The 25,536-nt window shown below is 40.7% G+C and overlaps 1 protein-coding gene across 1 annotated transcript in view; it reads right to left on the bottom strand.

The window, feature by feature from the left end:
* The window catches only part of jph3b (junctophilin 3b), a 143,814-nt gene that overhangs the window by 93,614 nt on the left and 24,664 nt on the right, over window positions 1–25,536 (bottom strand). Inside the window, exon 2 of the mRNA XM_073070161.1 lies at window positions 21,353–22,127. Within this exon, the coding sequence (XP_072926262.1) occupies window positions 21,353–22,127 (775 nt within the window). The remainder of the gene's footprint in view (window positions 1–21,352; window positions 22,128–25,536) is intronic.

Raw genomic sequence — 25,536 nt, 5'->3', positions numbered from 1 at the left:
GGATTACTGCTTGTTCCTACACAAGGGCAACAAGATGCCGGCACAGGGAACCCCCCCCCCCACCCCTCCCCCTTAAGGGCATGTAAGGTCAGTAACATAGCCATCAACCCAATCTCATTCCTCAGGTTGATTGCATTCACAGCATTCTCCCATACCAGCCAATTGACAGGGAAGACATCATCAACAAACCAAACAAGCTCCCTGCAGAGCACCTGCCTTAGGAGGAGATAGCCACCCTCAACTTAGATAGCTAAACACTCAGTATAGGCCTCAACCCTTAGCTCCACCCACTTCCTTTGCAGAAGAAAGTCTTAGAACAAGATATTCCTTCCAGAAGAGAGGGAACATTCAGAGACCCCATCAATATTATGGAGAAGAGTATAAATTGTGCACACAGCACAAGGCTTGATCCTTCACCCTCTATACAGAGTGACTGGGGCCATTCCAAAAGTCCACCCCTCCCCTCTGAAGCTCAGGGAAAGCAAAATGTAAAGAAGGGAAATGCCAATGTTAATGTAATAAAAATTGCACTGGAGAAGTTCAGCAACAACTCTAATCAAAATGCTTTATCTGACAAACAGAATACAGAAATACCTAGTCTCACATTTCCATGTGCCAAAGCTTCTATATGACCCTGCCATTTTGATACAGCAACAGCCATTATAATAAATGCTGCAAGAATTGACTCATAAATATGTATAGATCTGGCTAATGGATTCTGGTCACACCCACTTCTTAAAAATGACAGTCAGAGGGCTATGTAATTAACATAAGAACCCAATTATATCACACTGAAGTATATTTCCTAGGTATGACAATTACCAATCAGGGATATGCTTTAACCACTGAATGTAGACAAAAAGTTGCTCGAGTAGGATATCCAAAGACCATAAAAGTCTTACAATCAATCCTAGACCAAATTAATTATGCTAGTTCTTTTATACCTGTCTGTGGTGATCTACATATACCTGCTCCTGTGGCTCCTCCCACACCCGGTATAAAGGCGATTGGAGACTGAGCCCGGCCTCAGTCTCCAGGATGTAGTGTGGTGGTCAATTGCTGCTTGTTCTTTCTTCCAGTCAATAAAAGCCAATATCTCGCCTCACGTCTCGGAGAGTTATTGATGGTGCATCACTGTCTATGCTCAATCATCAAACCCACTTTACGACAGATGTAAACTGGAAAAATGAAAAGCCTTTTTTGTTTGTACCCTAGAAGATTATGAAGCATTAGAGAAATTGATGAATGCAATTTAGCAAGCAATATATCTCTGACCTGAACAAGAGACTTAAGAAGATCTCTTGTTCTGCAAATTCATGTTTCTCCAAAAACCACTGTAGCCATCTACTATAATGAGGAAGAAGAAACACAAAGCCCCATACACAATGTCTCATAATTTCAAATTTCAGAACAGAAATTTACTGCCTTAGAACAATGTATTACTATGGAATTCCATACATTTAGTGCAGTAAGACCACTGCAAGGAGACAAGCCAATTATTATACAACCAGAGTTCACAACTTGGAAAAATGATAGTAGGTTACCAGCAAATGAACGGAGAGCTTCCATAACTAGATGCGGGAAACGGCAGATACTTTTCAAAGTGGGAATACGTTCCTGAGAGCTATGATTTACAATCCTTAGCTGTCATGGAAGATGCTGAGCCACCTTCTCTATGATCCAATATAGCACAACTTCCTTTCAAGCACTATTCTACTATGATACTGTGATGGATCAGCAATGAAAACCCTGAAAGATGGATCCACTCAATTATAATTCCTGCTCCTGGACATATAAGGAAAACTTCTATCGGAAACTGAATTTGAACCATGTGAGTTATAAGTTCATCCTTTGAGGAATCATATAGCTCAATCTGCAAAGGCTAAAGCCACAAAATTATGCCTAACACAACTAAAATACTGACTAATTATGCTAGGAATGCAGTAGAAAAAGATCTTTCCATCTGGTTAACTACCAGGTGGGAACACACAGAGATAAACTGCTTTCACATCTGTCCATGTGGAAGAATATTTATGAATTATTAGTGATTAGACCATTAGTATAGGTGTTGCACATCCCGGAACATACTGCAAGTCTCATACACAGCGGTGGTAATAAACTAGGTCGGAAGAACCTTATTACATAAAGGTGACTAAGTAACAAAAAACAAATAGCCAGGATAATATTTCAAGAATGTTCCTAGATACTACTAAACCTAATTTCTAAGGATTTCCCACATGGTACAAATATGAAGCTGATGGTGAAGGTAAGGTTTGGATTTGCCACCCTAAGAACGATAAGGAACAAATTCCTCCTGCCGCAAGTGGGAAGCACTGATTCAAGAAGGCCACCAAGGATCTGGACACAATCACGGTGTTGGACAAGCCACTATGTGATATTAGCCATTGGTGCCCTTGCATGTTGAGTTATTGCAAGTGATTTGTTGCAAATAGTAAAGATTGTCCAGCCTATAATAAGTTGCAAGTCCACCTCCTAAAAAACAAGCAAAACCAACTGCACCAATGTAGACGTTGAAATTGATTACATAGACCCATTTCCAGCGTCCTGAGGCACCCCACCATATCAGAAACCTGGTGTTCTGCAGGGGTCAGTGTTGGGACTGCTTCTTTTTATGCTGTTTATCAATAATTTAGATGATGCAATGGATAGCTTTGTTGCCAAGTTTGCATTTCATACAAAAATTGGTGGAGGGGCAGGTAGTGTTGAGGAAACAGGGAGGCAGCAGAAGGACTTAGACAGATTAGGAGAATGGACAAGAAAGTGGCAAATGAAATACAATGTTACAAAATGCATGGTCATGCATTTAGGTAGTAGAAATAAATGTGCAGACTATTTTCTAAATGGGGAGAAAATCCAAAAATCTCTGATGCAAAGGGTCTTGGGAGTCCTTGTGCAGAATACCCTAAAGATTAACTTGCAGGTAGAGTCAGTGGTACAGAAGGTTAATGCAATGTTAGCATTCATTTCAAGAGGGCTTGAACATAAGAGCAGGGATGTGATGCTGAGGCTTTATAAGGCACTGGTGAGGGCTCACCTTGAATATTGTGAACAGCTTTGGGCTCCTCATCTAAGAAAAGATGTGCTGGCATAGGAGATGGACCAGAGGCGATTCACAACAATGATTCTGGGAATGAAAGGGTTATCATACAAAGAATGTTTGATGGCTCTGGGTTCGTACTCGCCGGAATTTAGAAGGATGACGGGGGAATCTCATTGAAACTTTTCAAATGTTGAATTGTCTAGATAGAGTAGATGTGGAAAGGATGTTCCCCATGGTCGGGGAGTGTAGGACAAGAGGGCACAGCCTCAGTATAGAGGGGCATCCATTTAAAACAGAGATGCGGAGAAATTTCTTTAGCCAAAGGGTGGTGAATCTATGGAGGCCAGGTCACTGAGTGTATTTTAAGGCAGAGATTGATAGGTTCTTGATTGGACATGGTATCAAAAGTTATGGGGAGAAGGCTGGGGAATAGGGTTGAGGAGGGGAGAAAAGGATCATCCGTGATTGAATGGACTTATTGGGCTAAATGGCCTAACTCTGCTGCTATGTCTTATGTATGGATCTATTTCCTTTACAGTAACAACTCCCCCCTTAGCACTACGTATTGATCTGTTGTCTGTGCATGCGCTTTCGTCTACTCATGCACATTGTGCTCTCTCTCTAGCTGCAATGTGAATACATCAGTTAAAGCCATCTCCCGCATGCGTGCTTTTATTTTATTGATATGTAGCTCAACAGACACAACACTTGTGATAATTGATCTTTGTAGGGGATATACGTGGTTCGTCTCCACAACTCCTTGTAGTGAGACCGCAACCGGCACAGCACTCCAAAACTGCATACACCCATACGCAGACAGCCCTGCCTGCGTACATGTCAGCTGAAGTGGTCAAGGCTTTCAAGCCATGTACGAACAAACAGGCATACAAGTGGAGTACAGCAGTCCATTCTGCCCACAAACAAGTGGCGTGATGGAGTGAAGGAATCAGGAGATTAAGGAGTCCTGGTAAAAATGATCTACTCCAGTGACAAAGTAGGCAACGCTTATCCCTGAAGTGCAACTGTTGGTTAACAGAGTGCCAATTGCAAAATGAGAGTACACAAGAATATTACACCTTATTTTCTTAACGTACAATGTCCACTTAAATAACCCCAATTGCTAACTCAGGCCAACCATTACCTACACCTGATCCAACTCTTCTCTGAAAAGCAGTGACAAAATTCGTGTTCCCTTGAGGAAGATCTCATAGATACACTGCTCAGGAATAATTCATCCAGAATGCGTTGTTGTTTTCAGAGTGAGACAGGCTCAAACTCCAGGAAGAAATGTTGTTTTTGCTGTATTTTAATATTTGTGTTTATAATAACACTGTACAGTGCTACCTCACTTACCATTTGCTTCCTCTCAGATGAAGTTGCTTTTACTACAGAAAGTGTCTCATCTGGCTCGGACACCCTGAAAACTAAATGACTCAGAGAATATTAGATTGAGGAGATTTGCAAGCAATGTTGATTTTAATTTAAATATCACTGAATGGCCCTTACATTTTGGTCATATATGAACTAATACACTGGAACCCTTGCCTCTGACAAAGTGATTGTTCCTGTCCATTCATTCATTGGAACCACACTGCAGATGAAATCAACAAGGACATATGCAAAGGCAACGAATCACATGCAGATATTATTAATAACACCCAAAGAAAACTGAAAGATTCCGGCCCAGACATTGAAGGCAAACAAAAGAGGAATGGCTTGACATGGCTCACTCTACACTTGAAGAAAAGTATAGAGACTGTTTTGTCATTGAATGATCTAACTCATGAAAACATGACATTGAAATCTTTGTTGAAAGATCCTGTACATTTATTGATGAAGACTTTTCCATTTGACAGATATCTTGTTGCATTTCCCTTTACAGCCAACAAGGATATGAACATCATTACTACAAAGATGTTAGACATTCTGTTTTCTCCAAATATGGCCACTATTCCACTCCATTCTTAAATGTCAAGGTAGCCTGACAATTCTTGGGTTATGTCCTAATAGTTCAGTAAAACCCTTGATCTGGGGTTTTGCATGGGAAGATAAGATGGAAAGATGCACTGAAATAGAAGCAAAGATAAAATGAAAATGTTTCCCTTCCTGGTCAACTGAAACTGACAAACTTTCTGGAGATTTTTGTCCCATAGACAGTTGTATCAACCAGATTTCCTACTTACCCTTTGACTCAAGCAGTCATGAATAGTTTATCCTGTGGTGTGAATAAGACCTTGCAATGAAAATTAGTTCTGTCGGAGACCAATTGGCAATGATAAATTTTAGGGTTACACAGATAACATTACTCCCCAAGTAGACAATGTTACATATACAGACAAGCCTTCAATTATTATCACATATTCAGCCGCATGGTGTTATCATCAACAGGCAGGAGAAAAAAATATTCGACCCTAAACAATTTTAATGATTTTTAACAAAGAACTATCAGAGTTAAACTGTCTGTGCAGCCATGTTTTGACAGTGCTCACTCTCATAATAGCACTGATGTGATCCTTCAGTTCATTCCGAAGGGAGAAATTTCTAATGACAAAATTCAGGGTGATAATGGGAGAAACTCTAGTAAAACAGCATAAATATTGTTTCTGTTGACATAAGTTATCTAGCTTGGCATGGGAACTCTTAACTGTTCACTGTTTCCTGAAGTTCATGGAGTGCTTTTCTTCAGAGGTTTTTCACTCTTCTATTATAATTCAGGTTGATTGCATCATAATAACTTAATGATTTTGTATTCTTATCCATCTGCTGTAGAAGAGAAACAACTGAAATAATTGGTGATGTCCCCGCTAGCTTGAATCTTTATGTATGAGAGAGAATGGAATGGAATGAAGAAGAATGCAGGAATAGTAGTTATCAGAGGCCTGTTTTTTATGAACATTTTCAGGTGACAAAATTTGCATTAAAGTTCAGAAAATTAAATCATAAATCTGCCCCACCCCATCACTCCTTTGACAAAAGATGTCGAAGCTTCTGTTGCATATTTTAATTCCAATATTTCTCTTTTTAATTTCCCCCAGAACATAGAACTATATGCTCCATCCACAAGAAAAGGACTAGTTTAGCCCTTTTCATTCCTGTGAAGAGACTTCAAAATTTTGTGGGCTTGATTTACAATTGGAATCTGAGCATTACATAATCATATTACCATAGAGAGAGGTTTACAATCAATAACACAGTTAATTTTCATGCCGAGATGCAAAAGGTAGTCACTGCTGGAAATGTACCTAGGACTGGGGTCTCCAAAACTAGTTGCTGTGAACACACATTGGAGAGAATGCATTGTACTGTATACAAGATTTAAGAGTTTCACTTTTGAGCACTTAATTTTTTTATTGAAAGTATAATTAAACTTGAAATAAATGTATGGCAAACACAAAACAAAGACATTTTTTGATAATTAAACTGCTGTATTATTGGCTTCTTAATTGAAATTCTGTACAGTACAGTAGTCTGATCTTTATTATAAACTATTTATAAAATCCCAACAATCTACCCTGAAATGAATTATGCATAATGTTGAAATTACTGGTGAAATTAATACAGGAGTTAGTTTATGCTTAAAATGACTTAGAAGCCACTCGAAACGTCACACGTGAAGAACCAGGCATCACTTCCATACTTACCAAAAATTTCCGTCATCCATTCTGCTATAGTAGCAGTAGCAGGGTTTATTTCTTCAAAGCATTGTATTCTGTGACTTGCTAAATGTTAGCTTTGAAATGCAAATATCTGTTAATAAAATACAACAATGCTAGCACAAAATTTTAACATAGCTAAAAGTAGTAACTCACTCTCTGCCCAAATAATGTGGAATAATTTGATGAAATGTTGACACTCAGATATATATAACCAGATAACAATTACAGCACGGAAACAGGCCATCTCGGCCCTTCTAGTCCATGCCGAACACTTACTCTAACCTAGTCCCACCGACCTGCACTCAGCCCATAACCCTCCATTCCTTTTCTATCCATATACCTATCCAATTTTTTTTCACTTAGATATGTTGTGAAATGGGTTATAATTGCACAAAAATACATATAAAATGAATTCAAGATTTGTAATCTAAAATACAGTCAGCCCTCCTTATCCACAGGGGATTGGTTCAGAGACCCCCCCGCGGATACCAAAAATCGCGGATGCTCAAGTCCCTTCTTTAACCTGAATCAATGCGGTGGTGTTTAGAACCCAATGGAACCCTGGACCTTATTTAACTTGTCTCAGTGCAGTGGACATTAGGACCCAGCGTAGCTCTGAATCCGCAATGTTTCTGTTCACAAAAGTGGTCACAATGGCGATTGAAAATAAGGTGGAAGCAATAAAGCGATCAGAAAGAGGTGAAACGCCATCGGTCATTGGAAAAGCGTTAGGCTACAGTCGGTCAACGATGAAAGACAATGTTTCTTAAGTGTTTTATATGCATAGAAATGTAAAATATGTACTATATACTAAGAAAAATGTTTGACTAACAGACGCTAAATAATACCGAATGTACCTGTTCCAACTTCAAATCTGACTTAAAGATGGACTCAGCAATTGAACTCATTCATAACCCGGGGACTGCCTGTACTTTTAAGTCATTTCTAGATCACTTATAATATCTAATACAATGTAAATGCTATGTAAATATTTGTTATACTGTATTGTTTAGGGAATAATGACAAGAAAAAATAGTCTGTACATGCTCAAACAACAAGTGCTGGAGAGAGAACTTCCGGGTTTTCCCGATCCGCGGTTGGTTGAATCCGTGCATGCGGAATCCGCGGATAAGGAGGGTCTCAGCCTGAAACACTGCCTATTCCCCTGTATAGATGCTGCCTGACTTGCTGAGTTCCTCCAGCATTTTGTGACTGTTACTCAAGATGTTCAACATCTGCAGCATCTCTTGTGTTTATTCTCTAGCAATATCTTCAAGTGTCAAATGTAAAAAAAATCACTTCATTTCTCCTAAAACAAACATGTTTCCCTTTGGATGCTGCATTAATATTGAACATAGAACATAGAATAGCACATTACAGTCCCTTCAGCCCACAGTGTTGTGCCGACCCTCAAACCCTGCCTCCCATATAATCCCCCACCTTAAATTCCTCCATATACCTGTCTAGTAGCCTCTTAAACTTCACTAGTGTATCTGCCTCCACCACTGACTCAGGCAGTGCATTCCACACACCAACCACTCTCTGAGTGAAAAACCTTCCTCTAATATCCCCCTTGAACTTCCCTTCCCTTACCTTAAAGCCATGTCCTCTTGGACTGAGCAGTATTGCCCTGGGGAAGAAGCGCTGGCTGTCCACTCTGTCTATTCCTCTTAATATCTTGTACACCTCTATCATGTCTTCTTTCATCCTCCTTCTCTCCAAAGAGTAAAGCCCTAGCTCCCTTAATCTCTGATCATAATCCATACACTAAACCAGGCAGCATCCTGGTAAATCTCCTCTGTACCCTTTCCAATGCTTCCACATCCTTCCTATAGTGAGGCAACCAGAACTGGACACAATACTCCAAGTGTGGCCTAACTAGAGTTTTATAGAGCTGCATCATTACATTGCGTCTCTTAAACTCTATCCCTCGACTTATGAAAGCTAACACCCTATAAGCTTTCTTAACTACCCTATCTACCTGTGAGGCAACTTTCAGGGATCTGTGGACATGTACCCCCAGATCCCTCTGCTCTTCCACACTACCAAGTATCCTGCCATTTACTTTCTACTCTGCCTTGGAGTTTGTCCTTCCAAAGTGTACCACCTCACACTTCTCCAAGTTGAACTCCATCTGCCACTTCTCAGCCCACTTCTACATCCTATCAATGTCTCTCTGCAATCTTTGACAATCCTCTACACTATCTACAACACCACCAACCTTTGTGTCATCTGCAAACTTGCCTAGCCACCCTTCTACCCCCACATCCAGGTCGTTAATAAAAATCACGAAAAGTAGAGGTCCCAGAACAGATCCTTGTGGGACACCACTAGTCACAACCCTCCAAACTGAATGTACTCCCTCCACCATGACCCTCTGCCTTCTGCAGGCAAGCCAGTTCTGAATCCACCAGGCCAAACTTCCCTGGATCCCATGCCTTCTGACTTTCTGAATAAGCCTACCATGTGGAACCTTGTCAAATGCCTTACTAAAATCCATGTAGATCACATCCACTGCACTACCCTCATCTATATGCCTGGTCACCTCCTCAAAGAACTCTATCAGGCTTGTTAGACATGATCTGCCCTTCACAAAGCTATGCTGACTGTCCCTGATCAGACCATGTCCCTGATCTTTAAATGCCCATAGATCCTATCTCTAAGAATCTTTTCCAACAGCTTTCCCACCACAGACATAAGGCTCACTGGTCTATAATTACCCGGACTATCACTACTACCTTTTTTGAACAAGGGGACATTATTCACCTCCCTCCAATCATCCGGTACAATTCCCATGGACAACGAGGACATAAAGATCCTAGCCCGAGGCTCAGCAATCTCTTCCTTCGCCTCGTGGAGCAGCCTGGTGTTACGAAGGATGAACAACTCTGATGGGCAGAAGGGTGCAGAGTCGCCTATGCCCCTCCCCCTTTTTGAAGAATCACAAATCGCTGCTATTTCGATGCTGTTATCACGGAAGTGAGAGAGACAAAGGAACGCTGCCAGGGCAGTTGTTATTGATAACAGCTCATGAAAGTTAATGAGAGAGAGACACAGCTCAGAGATACACAAGGTGAAATGTCTCCTACCGACAAAAAGAGAGCGGAACCATTGATTTACTGCTATTGTCTTTTGGAGAAGGATTGTGTACTTGGTACTGTTCTATTCATTGAAACCCCTCAGGGGGCAACCAGAGTGGGCTGGTTTGATGGGTTACATCATCCCAACCTGATTGACACCTGAGACCCCGTGAGTGGGGATAAAAGTGGGGTCTGGGGTAACACCCCTCAGACGCACCAGGAGAAACGCTAGTGAGCAGCAGAAACCCACGAGACAGTGTGGGACATCGGAGACCGAACGAAGGGTCAGTAAATTTCAACTCACAGTGTTTTGTAGCGAGACCGGTGGGGGCTTGTGTGTGTGTCCACCCTTGCCTGGGTGACGAGTCCACCACGGCAGAACGGTCTAGCTAAAGGACGGAGGGGTCATACGTGAATGGCCACAACAATAATGCATCAACGGATCAAAATCATAAAGGAAGGTTGGCAAGTCAATAACTGTTACTGTTCTCTCTCTCTCTCTCTCTCTCTCTCTCTCTCTCTCTCTCTCTCTCTCTCTCTCTCTCTCTCTCTCTCTCTCTTGCAACACAGCGACCAACAACTACCGCAGCCTGCATGAACTGAACTGAACTTTATATTTCCATCGGACAATTCATTATCCCCTAGACAACGATAGAGCTTTTTTCAATTAGTGATTATTATTATACCCGCACTTTTAGGTTTAGTATTGCTAACGTATATTCTCTGTATATTCGCATTGATATTATTTTGTATATTTTTGATAATAAATATTGTTGCGAATAGTATCACCAGACTCCAACGGACACTTCTATCTTTGCTGGTAAGACACCCAGTTACGAGGTTCGTAACACTGGGGAATTTTCCATCAGGCCCCGGGGACTTATCCGTCCTAATGTATTTTAACAACTCCAACACCTCCTCTCCCTTAATATCAACATGCTCCAGAACATCAACCTCACTCATATTGTCCTCACCGTCATCAAGTTCCCTCTCATTGGTGAATACCGAAGAGAAGTATTCATTGAGGACATCACACTCTTCCACAGCCTCTAGGCACATCTTCCCACTTTTATCTCTAATTGGTCCTACCTTCACTCCTGTCATCCATTTGTTCTTCACATAATTGAAGAATGCCTTGGGGTTTTCCTTTACCCTACTCACCAAAGCCTTCTCATGCCCCCTTCTTGCTCTTCTCGGCCCCTTCTTAAGCTCCTTTCTTGCTACCCTATATTCCTCAATAGACCCATCTGATCCTTGCTTCCTAAAACTCGTTTATGCTGCCTTCTTCCACCTGACTAGATTTTCCACTTCATTTGTCACCCATGGTTCCTTCACCCTACCATTCTTTATCTTCCTCAGTGGGACAAATTTATCCCTAACATCCCGCAAGAGATCCTTAAGCATCGACCACATGTCCATAGTACATTTCCCTGCAAAAACATCATCCCAATTCACACACATAAGTTCTAGCCTTATAGCTTCATAATTTGCCCTTCCCCAATTAAAAATTTTCCTGTCCTCTCTGATTCTATCCTTTTCCATGTTAATGCTAAAGGCCAGGGAGCGGTGATCACTGTCCCCCAGATGCTCACCCACTGACAGATCTGTGACCTGACCCAGTTCGTTACCTAACACTAGATCTAGTATGGCATTCCCCCTAGTCGGCCTGTCAACATACTGTGACAGGAATCCATCCTGGACACACTTAAAAAACTCTGCCCCATCTAAACCCTTGGAACTAATCAAGTGCCAATCAATATTAGGGAAGTTAAAGTCACCCATGATAACAACCCTGTTACTTTTGCACCTTTCCAAAATCTGCCTCCCAATCTGTTCCTCGGTATCTCTGCTGCTACCAGGGGGCCTATAGAATACTCCCAATAGAGTAACTGCTCCCTTCCTGTTCCTGACTTCCACCCATACTGACTTAAAAGAGGATCCTGCTACATTACCCACCCTTTCTGCAGCTGTAATAGTATCCCTGACCAGTAATGCCACCCCTCCTCCCCTTTCTCCTCCCTCTCTATCCCTTTTAAAGCACTGAAATCCAGGAATATTGAGAATCCATTCCTGCCCCGGTGCCAGCCAAGTCTCTGTAATGGCCACTACATCATAATTCCATGTATGTATCCAAGCTCTCAGTTCATCACCTTTGTTCCTGATGCTTCTTGCATTGAAGTACACACACTTTAGCCCTTCTATTTTACTACCTTTACACCCTTTATTCTGCTTCTCTTTCCTCAAAGCCTCTCTATATGTTAAATCTGGCTTTACTCCATGCACTTCTTTCACTGCTCTATCGCTCCGAGTCCCATCCCCCTTGAAAATTAGTTTAAACCCTCCCGAACCATGCTAGCAAACCTACCTGCAAGGATATTGCTTCCCCCTCGCTATACTTTCTTTTCCCCACAATAACTGAAACATAAAAAGTACAGTGGTCTGATCTTTATTCTAAAGCTACATTAAAATTCATTCTGAAGCCACAAAGAATCAAATGATTCAGCTTTAAATTCAATTTTGTGTGCAATCTATTCAGCAGAAAACCAATTTCAGTTTCTGCAGATCAGCTTGATCAACACAACACACAGATCCATCTTTACTGGTACTGGGTGCAGACATTTAAAAAGATCTTCCTTTAAAGCTACTGATCTGCAGGAAATGTGGGGTAAGAAGGAATTAACTGGGTACTGTATGGAGACAGCCCTCTTTAACAGCACAGATCTATAAAGTAGTCTGCAATTTAGTAAATGAACATCTACAGAGTTTTAGTTGATAATGTCCATTTACAGAACACTTAGAAAACAAATATAACAATGTCTACATCTTTAGAAGTGTTACCTTTAAAAAAGTCTGGTTTTAAAAAAGCAGTAAGTAATCTCAGCCACCAGGAGCATTGTGTGAATAAGAATCAAAATCTCCAAATATTGCTTTATTATGAAAAAGCATAGTCTAGTACAATGAATATTCACAGGCAGTATACGTTTTTCTTATCAAAAGCACTAAGCATAAAATTGCCTGAACAGATTAGCTCAGGTTCAATGGAATAAAGAATAAACTTATTGCCCTTCTTGTAAATGGAATCATACCACACAGGAGCCCAATCAGTCAATCATGTTCATACCCGCAATTTGAAAGTGTTATCAATTATTTTCACTTTATTTTCTCCATATGCCTGCAATTATTTTCCTTTTGACTATATATCCAAGTTGTATTAATACTGAGCCTCCTTCCACTTTCCTTTCACATTGTGCATTCCAAATCACAATCATTAGTTTTTGTGCATAAATTTTCATTTCCTCCCTGCATCAATGTCACTAGTTACGAACCGTGCTAGCGATGGAAACAGCAGATTCTTACTGTGCAGTGGAAATTCAGTTATGCTCAAAGCCCCAGGAATTGGACACTACTAAACTACACTTCATGTGCTGCATCAGTGCAGAATGCAAAGAAAACTAGAGAAATCCAGGGAATCATTCGGGTCCCAGCAGGGAGGTCCACAGCAGACAAGGACTGTAGATTATAGACAACTGGGATTCACTAGTAACGATCGCATTTTGCACATTGTTGTAATTGGTCGGCAGGATGAGTTTCATACCATAGAAATGAGGATAGTGGAGTAGAGGGAAGTGTGAGGGAAACTCTAAACAAAAAATAAGTTAAAAAAAGTTATTTAAAGGAGCTCCACCTACATCAGGTTCTCAATTCCAAGCTGGAGCCTGCTCAGCCAAACCTCTTAGACTGTGATGCCCCAAAGCAAACAGCATTCCAAAAACACAACAGACTGCTTTTCCAATCAATGTAACTAAAGCTCCAAACACACTAGGAATAACGTCTTCAGATACATATCTAAATTGGAAAACAAATGTACCTAGTAAAGTTTCAGAAAATGATAAATCCACTTGGAAATCATGAACTCTGGGAATTACTGATTTTTATATGCATTGTGTGGTAAAGGAAATACCATTCACCCACATTTCTAGGCAATTGGGTTTTTGCTTATCAAAAAGATTCCAAGATTCATTGGCTCTTTTAGATTAAAATTTTAACTTTTTAATTTAAGTTGCTTTGCTCTAAACAGTATTTATAGTGTAATAATGGTCCAAATGTTTATTCAGCCGAGGCACTGTTTAGTAATCCTAAATAATTGATAAAGGTTGTTAAGTCTCAACGAGGATATTCCTCAGGGAGACCGTTGAAAGAAGCTATAAAAGCTTAAAAAGAAAAGGAATATTATCTATCTTATTTACCTTGTTACTTCCACAGACAATAAAGGTCATTTCATCATGAGGAACCTGGCCAACAGGTTAAAAAAATCAGACAGACAACGTAGCCAGCAGATCCAGTTCATTTTCAGGGCAGAACCTCATTAACTAGTGACTCACATGCTCTAAACAGGCCTCCCTGACTCAAAGCTGCTGTAACATGAGGGAACCCTGGAACTGAAAGAACAACTATTGCTTGGAGAGGTATGCAATAGTGGAGGTTAGAGGCCGTGGAACTAAGTAGAACATAAAAATTAAAAGAAATTGAAACACGAGTTGGAATTCTGTCCCTCATTTCTATTTGATCTCTTAATGAGATGAAGGTTGATCTCTGGCTCAGCAATTTGTTCTTATACTAATCCTATATTGCATTTGCTCCTTGTTCCCAACCACATATTCTTTGATTCCTTTAATTTCTTAAAAATGTATTTAAATCTGTTGAATATTTTTGGTACCTGAGGTTTGACAACCCAGTCGGCTAATGAATTCCAAAGATTCATCCCCTCTGTGTAAAGAAATGTCTTCTCATCTCTGTCCTAAATGGTTTTGAAACTGTCGCCGCAGCTCTAGATATTCCAGATGGGGAAAACCTCAAAACTTATGATCTTATGATACAACATATTTCATTCTTCCGAGGTCAAGAGAGTAAAGGCCCAGTCTGCTTAATCTGTCCTCACATGGAAAACCATGCTGTACTCCAGAAGCCAGTGGAGATACTACAGAAAAATTACTGTTAAGAATGATGCAATCAACGATGTAAGCAATACCAGAACAACATACTAAGGTCATGCTACAGTACCGTAATGGTTAAGAAAATGATTTCAGCTGTGTGGACTATTGAGCCAAAGGTATGAGTTCAACTGCCACCATGGCAGCTGGATAGATTCAAGTAAATAAATAAATCTGGAAATATTTACATTATCATGAAACTTCCCATCTGGTTCACAAAGGAAAGGCAATCTGCTGCCCTGAGCTGGTCTGGTCCAGACACACCCATACGACTGATTCAGAACTACCTCCTCAGTACAGAGAAAATTAGGAATAAATAATGAATGTTGCTTTTGACAGCTCTATCCACCTCTGGTGAGTGAATGCGTTTTACAGAGGTTATTCTCAATGGCTTTGCTAGGACGCTCTGGGAAAATGGGTGAGTGGTGAAAGTAATGACATATCATGGTGTGAGCAGAATCATCTGCAGCTTAACGTGAAAAAGACTAAGGAGCTGGTGGTGGACCTGAGGAGGGCTAAGGCACCGGTGACCCCTGTTTCCATCCAAGGGGTCAATGTGGACATGGTGGAGGATTACAGATACCTGGAGATATGAATGGATAATAAACTGGACTGGTCAAAGAACACTGAGGCTGTCTACAAGAAGGGTCAGAGCTGTCTCTACTTCCTGAGGAGACTGAGGTCCTTTAACATCTGGCGGACAATGCTGAGGATGTTCTACGAGTCTGTGGTGGCCAGTGCTATCATGTTTGCTGTTGTGTGCTGGGGCAGCAGGCTGAGGGTAGCAGACACCAACAGAATCAACAAACTCATTCGTAAGGCCAGTGATGTTGTGGGGGTGGAACTGGACTCTCTGACGCTGGTGTCTGAAAAGAGGATGCTGTCCAAGTTGCATGCCATCTTGGACAATGTCTCCCATCCACTCCATAATGTACTGGTTAGGCACAGGAGTACATTCAGCTAGAGACTCATTCCACCGAGATGTAACACTGAGTGCCATAGGAAGTCATTCCTGTCTGTGGCCATTAAACTTTACAACTCCTCCCTCGAAGTGTCAGACACCCTGAGCCAATAGGCTGGTCCTGGACTTATTTCCACTTGGAATAACTTACTTATCATTATTTAATTATTTATGGTTTTATATTGCTATATTTCTACACTATTCTTGGTTGGTGAGACTGTAACGAAACCCAATTTCCCTCGGGATCAATAAATTATGTCTGTCTGTCTAAGGGCAGAACAAGGAGGTGAAGTGGCATTTTGAGAACGTGATTGATGGAAATTGTTTAAAAAGTGATTTTGGGTATGTTTATCGGATTCAGTTTTTGTTTCCCATCAGTTTGCCTGCCCACTCTCCCACCACGTCCTTCAAACCTGAAGAAATGTAGCCCAATGGGAAATACAACAGAGTTGTAGGTGACCTTTGTGGGTGAGTGTGTGGCAGGTCACATGATTGTTCATAAAGTCCTCTGATTAATTCCTTTATAAACGTTACCTGGAGCTTTTTCTGACATTCCTTCCTGTCTACTATTTACTTAAAATCTTTCACATTACAATTTAACAGGAGAAGAAGAGTCTCAAATTCAGCAGTGTGGATGTAAAAGTCAAGATATAGCTGGACCAGCTGATGAGGCTCTGTTACGAAGCAAAGGCACTTGAGAAATTGCTATTCGGAAAATTCAAATAATGGCAGCCAGAGTGCACAATGACAACCTGCTCCCTCATTTCCCATTGTGTCCTACTTCTTTGCTCTTTCCTCTCATACTCTCGTTCTAGAGACAGTCCCACCAGATTGTCAGTGATTGGAATGAAACCGCTTTAGCCGCAGTCGTAAGCAGCATAGCTTTTATGTAACTTTATCAGTAAACAAAACTAACAGAACGCAGAAAATTATTAACAAGCATGTCCAGAGATAACCCAGTTGCTTAAAAAAGCAAAGCAGCAGCTGATGAATGTGGATCAGTGTTTTAAGCAGTATCACTGAAGGACTGCTGCAAGAGTCAGGGTTTTGGGTAGCAATGTCTTATAGGAACATAAGGAAATAGGAGCAGTAATAGGTCACTTGGTACCTCATACCTGCTCCACAAATCAATATGATCATGGCAGATTATCGGCAGCCTTTACCTTCTCTACTGTGCCAGTTACAGAGAGACCTCAATTCAAAGTTCAAAGTAAATTTATTATCAAAGTACATTTATGTCACCATATACAACCCTGAGGTTCATTTTCTTGTGGGCATACTCAATAAATCCATAGAATAATAACCATAACAGGATCAATGAAAGACCACAACGTGATCTTTCAAAACAGCTATCTTCTTCCTCGTCAGCTTTCCCCAATCCAGCCTCCACAACCCCACAGGATTGATATAAATGTCTGCAAATTGTAACTATGCGTCCAGATGTCAGATTCTCCCACTTGCAGAAACACTTTGACATACACCCTGTCGTGCACGCTTAGGATCACATATATTTCATTAAGATCATCCCTAGTTTTCTAGAAAAGAATTCTAATAAAAAGCTTGGAACATTACCATTTTGCATAAGATTCAGCACAAATGAAGATGCCTCCAAAGGCGACGCACATTTGAAAGGAAGCTGAACTTCTGCACCCAGATGACTGAGTACATGTGCACCATCCACCGTGATTTGTATTTATATTTCTGATATGTTAAGTTCTACTTTATTAGCTAGAAAGCACTCCTGAGGAATACCAAAGCTGTTAAAAGAGTTTTAAGAATATGTCTGTCAAATTGCCTTACTTTCTCTTCCAGCCCATCCTGCTATTTATGCTCTACTTTCTGGCACTGAAACATCTCAAGGATAAAATGAAGAAAATGTTGGAAAGATCGAAAGGTCAGGCAGCATCATTAGAAAGGGACACAGAGTTCATGTCTTCCTCAGAACTGGGAGCGAGAGAAAATTTATTGAGAAGTAGGTAGAAGGATGGATTGGACAAAAAGCATGTTCCTGATTGGATGAGACCAGGGCTGCCATGGGGGTAACTTGTGGACAACATCAGGTCAATGGGGAAGTTAGGCGAGAAGGAGAGACAGGGAGAGGGTCGGGAAGGGATTAAGATGGTAGATTAACAGCAGACGTGATAAAGAAAGCAGGTTTGATGAACTCATATGCTGATTCTGGAAGACTGCAGGCGGCCCAAAAGGCAGATGAGATGTGGTTACTCAATTCTACATTGCGCATTGATGAAGGGCATTCTACTCTCTCTCTCTTTCCATAGACACTGCCTGACCCGCTGAGTGTTTCCAGCATTTACTGCTTTCATCTCAGATTTCTAGTTTCTGCAGTCTTTTAATTTTCACACATGTAAGCTGATAAAAGGAAGTGATAACTGAACACCTGGTAAATAATAAGAAGATTAGCGAGAATCAACACAGATTTATAAAGAGAAATCACATTTGACAAATCTGTTAATTTTTTTAATAATCCGCAGAATAAATGAGGGTAAACCAATTGATCTGGCATATTTGGAAGAGATTATTAAAATGAGGCTCAATCTACCAGCATGGATTGAGAGAACAAGGAAAATTATGCCTCTGACAAAAAGCTTGTCATAATAACACACTGTTTCAGTTGGGACCTGAAGACAATACCCTGCCTCCAGACTCTAGCACCTGTTTATAAAATGATCTGAGTTCAAGACTATAAAGATGTCCACATCAACAGGCCCGTGATAGGCACTGTTCAAAGTTGGCCTTGCCACTGCCAAATCTGTTATCTCGATCAGCCTGGCTGCAAAACAACAGCTTCAAAAGAAACTTTGCTGCAAGAAAATCAATGCTGTATACCTCAAGGACCCCACAAAGGAAAACATTTTTCAAACAGTAACTTGCAGATAACTTGATGACTCCCAAACAAGAGAAGCTGTAAAGCATCCACTGCACAGAAGACTCTTGGTTGCCTTATCAGAAAATGCCAAGATTAGTCTGACAATAACTAGGTAAAACAGAAGCTAATTAGCTTCAAACCTAAAGCATTTACTGTATGTAATGGAATCATTAGCATGTTTTAAGGTATGTTCGTACATGTTGTAACCACCAGAAAATTGAGGTCCAACAAACTTAAAGAACACATTCAGATTATTTCATAGCAGAAAGAAAGCAAAAGGCCCAGCAACTCACAGATAACCATGATGTGCTTTGATCTGATATCATTGTCAAGGCTATCTATGCCTCAGTATCAAGGAACCATCCTAAACACAAGAGATTCTGCAGATGCTAGAAAACTTGTCTTCTGTGATCTTAACTCAGTGGCTTCACAACAGATGCATTCACAGTGCAGACACCGAAGTCACCCAAGGCTGCATCTTCAACAACACAATTTTTTATAGCTGCAGTTTTGCACCTCATTGTTATCCACAACAATGAACTTTCCACTGGAGTGGAGCTAATCTACAGGACAAACAGGAAATTGTTCAACTTAATATGGTTTCACTTCCTAAAGTCATTAACTACAAGATTATTCATAACTACATAGAAGGCCACTTCAGCCCATCGACTCTGCCACTAATTTGTCCATCTAAATATCAAACAGTTAAAGAAACGCCCATTTTGTCTTTTTATCATTTTCCCTCTTCTGATCGTAATTGGAGCTATACTCCTATGACTGGTGTTTGTGTGCTCTGTCCCTCCTGACATTTTTACCCTGCACTAAAACCCCATTCTTTCAATTACCCCTCATAGTGCCACCCGCCCCCCCCCCCCCAACCTCACCCACTGCATCTGATTAACTTAAGGCCTTATCTAGAGCCCTGGTTATTTAATTCAGCTTTTTGGTTTTTGCTTCTAGCAAAGTTCAAGTAATGCCATTCTAATGGAACCAGTGTTAGTATCAACGCCGTGACGTGAAACATTTTGTTCTTATAACAATCTTTAAGGCATGCATTCAGATCACTACTCCAGAGTTCTGCTTTGTGGTTCTGCTTTTTTAATTTGGACGCTACTTGCTTTACTCCTTCAGTGGAATCTTCCTCTTAATTCTCTCTGTGTTGTTGGTTCTCACACAGACAACCACAACTTGATCTCTCCAATCCAATTTCCTCTCCGGCCCCAAGGGAATGTCCTTAAATTTGGCTCCAGGTGGACAATACAGCTTTTGGACATTCTCACAGTTGTACATGACAGTATCTATTCCCTAATCATATTGTCCTTACTCTTTTTCACTCTACCAGATTAAATATCCCTCTGCACCACAGTCAGTTCATTCACTCATTCTCCCTGTTCTTTCTGTTATCATCTACACAAGCTGTAAGGATTTTGTATGTGCTGGACAAGTTCAAAACTCCTTCCAGTTTCACTAATAGTCACAATCTCTGCCTGATCAATTCTGCAGTAATAACTCTAAGAGGTACGATTGCCTCTTGAAACCAAATGTTCAGATACCTTTCTTAGTGCATTGCAGTATCAGAATTCTGGACTCCAGGTACTTCCTGTAGATTTGATTGCTATGGACATCACTAGGTTAGAGAAAGCAGTTTTTGATGAATAAAGCAAAATCACCTGCATCATTCCGTGCTAAAGCATCAAGAAATATTTTCTTCATTGGTAAAGACAGTGATCCAGTCCACATGAAGTAAGATTCCAAGTGTTGTAATTAGGAGCCTGATAAAATATTTCTAGTCCCAAAGTAGAAACTTCTCAGTAGGCGTGTTGAGGTTTAATCAGTAACATCACTTACTGTTTTGGCTTCCTTTTACCAGTAGTTTAACCTCTTAGCAAACATTAGTGATTGAGGTGAAAATTAGTGAATGAGACATACAAGTGATTGTCATTTACATAAGCTAATGGGGAAAGAAATGTCAGCTTCAAGCTGAATGCTAATCAAATGCACATAAACCTTTAAGGTCATATTACTTTCAGAACCGGACTGGGGTTGAGGTTAAGGGCATAAAGAGCAAAGGTATTTGATTTTATTTCCCCGATTCCAGAGAGGATAATTAGCAGCTGAATGTAAAATCACAATTTATTTCAGAAGTTGAGAAAAAAGTTAAACTCCAGATGTCTCAGTCCAGATGTTCCTAGGACAGGTAGTGTTAATCTTTTCTGAACTTCACCTCTCCTATCAGTCTGTGTTCCTTTTTGTTATCTTTTGCCAAAATCCTTCTCCTGTTATCCTGAAATTCTGAAATGTTGCTGTTGCCTCTCTCTACTTTCCATTATTACTTACTGGATTCTCCATTCCAAATCTCAGAGTCTCGGACTAACTCCCTTGGCATTTTCTTCCCCTTCTGAACCCATCCAGGGAAAATGAAGTGGTCTAGTGTCACGTGGTCAATTTCACATTAACTGTGGGTTCAAGAGCCAGCTTGGCCATTGTCTACTCCACCTTCATCACTGTCAGAATTTAGAATCCATGTAGCATCATTTCTAATCAACTATTTATATTGTACACTAAGGCTTGATAGATTTATTTTGCGCACAATCCCTTCAGTTAAAGATGCCCCATTCCTTTGCAATCAATGTTCATATTGTCTACATGAACTTATATTTATCAAAGGTTATTGCAAATTCCACTATTTGAAATGAACGAACAGCCAGCTTCCTACCTGGATGCAGAAATCTCAGCTTTCTGTTTGGCAATAGCTGCAGCCCGTTCAGCTGCTTCCACTGCCCTATCCACTTTCTCTCGAATCTTACTTGTCCGTAGAGGAATCAGGTTCTTCCTCTTCCCACTCACCAATACATTTTGTTTATATTTGCCCTCTTCTTTTGTTCCATCTGGAAAGGTTGTACATCCATAACCATGTCTCTTGTTGCTGAGCCACTCCCCTTCGAATTTCAGGCCATCAGATCGGTGGCTTAACCCAAAGCCGGAACGTTTGTCATTCTTCCATTCTCCCACATACACTTCTGTTGTCGTTGCGTCTATATCATCTTCAATGACTGACAAATCTGTTTCCCCTTCACCAAAACTAATTGTGGAGTTGATGTCACTGGCCGTGGAGCTGACTGTACTCATTCCAGCTTCACTTCGGAATGAGCTCTGCTTGCTTCTTTGGCTGGCCAAGGAGCTTTTGGATTCGGATTTCCGGAGTTTCAGCCCGCTCAAAAGGGATCTGCGAAAGATTCCCTTTTTTTTGTTTTTGGCTGTAAGAAGATCATTGTCACTATGCATAGTGAGAACAAAGCCCCCCCTTGACCCTGCAGGGCTGCCAGCTGGAGTGTCTGGGTGCATTGCTGTACCATTACTGTGTTCACTTCTTAGAGAGTTAATAGAAGTTCTAAGAGGAGACCTGATAACAGCAGCCATCCCATAGGGAACACTTTGACGCACACCATACCCATGTCGCATTCCTCCAACCCACTGACCTTGGTAGGTACCTGTAACAGAGAAGACACAGTGTCAATGTTAAATAAATAACTTTCACTTTCATAGAGAATTACATCCAAATAAACTGATTATTTTAGTCTGATAAAATATTAGAAATACTGCACATCTCAATTTTGAAAGGAAAAGCTTCTTCCTTTCAAATAAGTCAAAACTTTACACAATGGAAATGAACTTGGAACAGCTCAAAGATACGTGATGTCATATGACAAAAGATTGAACAAACTAGGTTTCTAACCATTGTTCAGAAGATTGATGGAAAAATGGTTGATCTTAGGGGGTCATGACAGAGGTGACTGTGGAAAGGATGAATCCTCTTGTGGAATGATCTAAACCTTGGTGTCACTTTTAAAAATAATCCATTTAAGACAAAAAGATAACAGAATTTCTTTCTCTCGGAGGACTGTGAATCTTTGGAATTCTCTTCCTCAAATGTCAGTGAATATTTTTAGAGTTTAATAAAATTTTGATAAGAAAAGGGTGAAAGTTAACCAGGGTTTTGGAAGTGCAGAGTGAGGTTACAACCTGAATGGCTGAGTAGGCTTGATAGGCCTACTCCTGTTCTTAATTTCCATGTCAGAATATTTGTAAGCAAACAAAAACAGTGAACAGGAAAAATGGAAACTTAAAACAAAACAGAGAACTGTAAAATAAGAAATTATGTTGGAAATACTGAATACATCTTGTAGCATTCAGCAGGGGAAAACAAGAGTTGATTTTTCAGTTTGATAACCTTAATCAAAACTTGTATCGGAGAATTATGAAACTTACAGCAAGTCAACCAGGGAAATCAAAAACTTAATTTCGTCTTTGTTTATATACAGATGTCTCAATTTACAGTATGATTTTAAAATGAGATGTGATTTAGACTAAAAGTAAAACAAAAAATGTTGAAAATATTCAACCAGTCAAATAACATTAATGTAGGGAGAGAGAGTTAAGTTTTTGGTGCATGGTCTTTTGTACTAATTTAAGAGTTTGACAACTTGGTTAATCAATTGGAAAAATGTAATACCATCCAGGCTATTGTTTGGACAAGAGATTCGACAGACACTGCAAATCTTGAGCAACACACACACAAAATGCTAGAGGAACTGAGCAAGTCAGGCAGTATCTATGGAAGGGAATAAAGTGTTGACGTTTTGAGAAGGACCTTGGCCCAAAATGTCAAAGTAAATTTATTATCAAAATATGTATACATCCTTATATACGACCTAGAGATTCATTTTCTTGCAGGCATGTACAGGAAAAGGAAAATAAAGAAACATTCAGCGGTCCAGGTAGCAGCTGTGGAAAGAGAAACAGATTTGACGTTTCAAATCCAAATTCTCCATCAGAATTGGGAAAAATGAAAAAAACATGTTTTCAGTAGCTGTGAAGGTGGGAGACAGATTGGTAGGACAAAAGGAATATCTCGGATAGGGTGAGATGAACTTAGTTAATATGGCAGTTAGAAAAGATCTTGTTTCTTTGTCCATGTTACATATTGCTAACATAATCAAAGTATATTATTGCATTTCCAATCAGCAATACATAACACACAGAAACATAATTCTTTCTAAATATCACATTAACTCATTTGATCTCACCCATCAGAGATATTCCATTTGTTATACTCATCCCTTTTCCACTTCTCTATAACTGAAAACTAACTTGTTTTTTTTTCCATTCCCAATTATATAAATTGGTTTTGGACCTGGAACATAAACTGGCTGTACCTCTGTTCCCAACGTACAGGCAAAGACTAAAGCTGCAGCACCAGTGGTAAGGACTGAGGAGGATGGTCCAGGGAGGTGGAGAGGCACCTACAAGGAAGCTTTGAGTCGGCAGGCTGGACAATATTCAGGGATTCATCTTCAAGTCTGAATGCATACGCCACAGTTGTCACCAGCTTCATTAAAACCTGTGTGGATGCGTGTGTGCCTTCAAGAACATACCAGACATACCCAAACCAAAAGCCATGGATGAACCTGGAGGTTCACAGTCTGCTGAGGGCCAGATCTGTAGCATTTAAGACCGATGATCCAGACATTAAGTCCAGGTACAACCTACGGCAGGCTATTTTAAGAGCAAAAAAAACCAATTCCATTTGAAGTTAGCCTTTACTTCCTACAAAGTGAAACCCTAACATCATAAATGGCTGTGATGCTTCACTCACAGATGAGCTCAATGTCTTTTATGAATGCTTTGAAGGGGAGAATAAAACCACATCCATGTGAATCCCTGCAATCCCTGTCTTGGAGGCCAAAGGGTCATGGTGCGCCTAGTAGGGCATTGACAACCTGTGCCAACCAACTGGCAAGAGCATTCAAGGACATCTTCAATCTCTCACTGCTGCTGCTGGAGGTTCCATCTGCTTCGAAAAGATGACAATCATGCCAGTGCCCAAGAGCAGGGTGAACTGTCTCAGTGACTATCGGCCAGTGGCACTCACATCTACTGTGATGAAGGGCTTGAGAGGTTGATCATGGCCAGAATCAGCTCCTGCCTAAGAAGCAAGGACCTGGACCCATTGCAGTTTGCCCATCGCCACAATATGTTTACATTGGATGTTATCTCACCCGGCCTTGGATCACCTGGACAACAGCAATATCTACTTCGGACTGCTGTTTATTTATTACAGCTTGATGTTCGAGACCATCGTACCCTCAGCCCTGATCAACAAGCTCCAAACCCTGGGCCTCTGTACCTCCCTCTGCAACTGGATCCTTGACTTCCTCATCAGGAGACAATTGTCAGTGCCAATCAGAAATAACATCTCCTCCTTGCTGACAATCAACATTATTGCAGCTCCAGGATGCGTGCTTAGCCCACTGCTCTCCTCTCTCTACACAACAACTACGTGGCTAAACACAGCTCACACACCCTCTATACATTTGCTAATGACAGAACTATTGTTGGCAGAATTTCAAATGCTGACAAGGAAGTGTACACTAGATCAGCTGGGTGAGTGGTGTTACAACAACAACCTTGCACTCACCGTTAGTAAAACCAAGAAATTGATGGTGAACATCAGGAAGGGGAAGTCGAGGGAACACAGACCAATCTTCACTGAGGGATCAGCAGTGGAAAGGGTGAGCAGTTTCAAGTTCCTGGGTGTTGACATCTCTGAAGATCTATCCTTTGCCCAACATATTGATGCAATTATAAAGAAGACATGACAACTGCTATATTTCATTAGGAGTTTGAGGATATTTAGTACATCACCAAAAACATTCATAAGTTTCTACAGATGTACTGTGGAGAGCACTCTAACTGGTTGCATCACTGTGTGGTATGGAGAAGCAGCTGCACAGAATCAGACAAAGCTGCAAACCCGGCCAGCACCAGCCTGCCCAGCATCAAGAACATCTTGAAAAGGCGACGCCTCAAAAAGGGGGCATCTTTCGTTAAGGACCCCCA

This window comes from Hemitrygon akajei, chromosome 17 (genome assembly GCF_048418815.1).
Source record: "Hemitrygon akajei chromosome 17, sHemAka1.3, whole genome shotgun sequence".
Classification (NCBI taxonomy): Eukaryota; Metazoa; Chordata; class Chondrichthyes; order Myliobatiformes; family Dasyatidae; genus Hemitrygon; species Hemitrygon akajei.
Note: the sequence above shows the minus strand (reverse complement) of the source record. Positions and strands in the feature narration are given on the sequence as shown.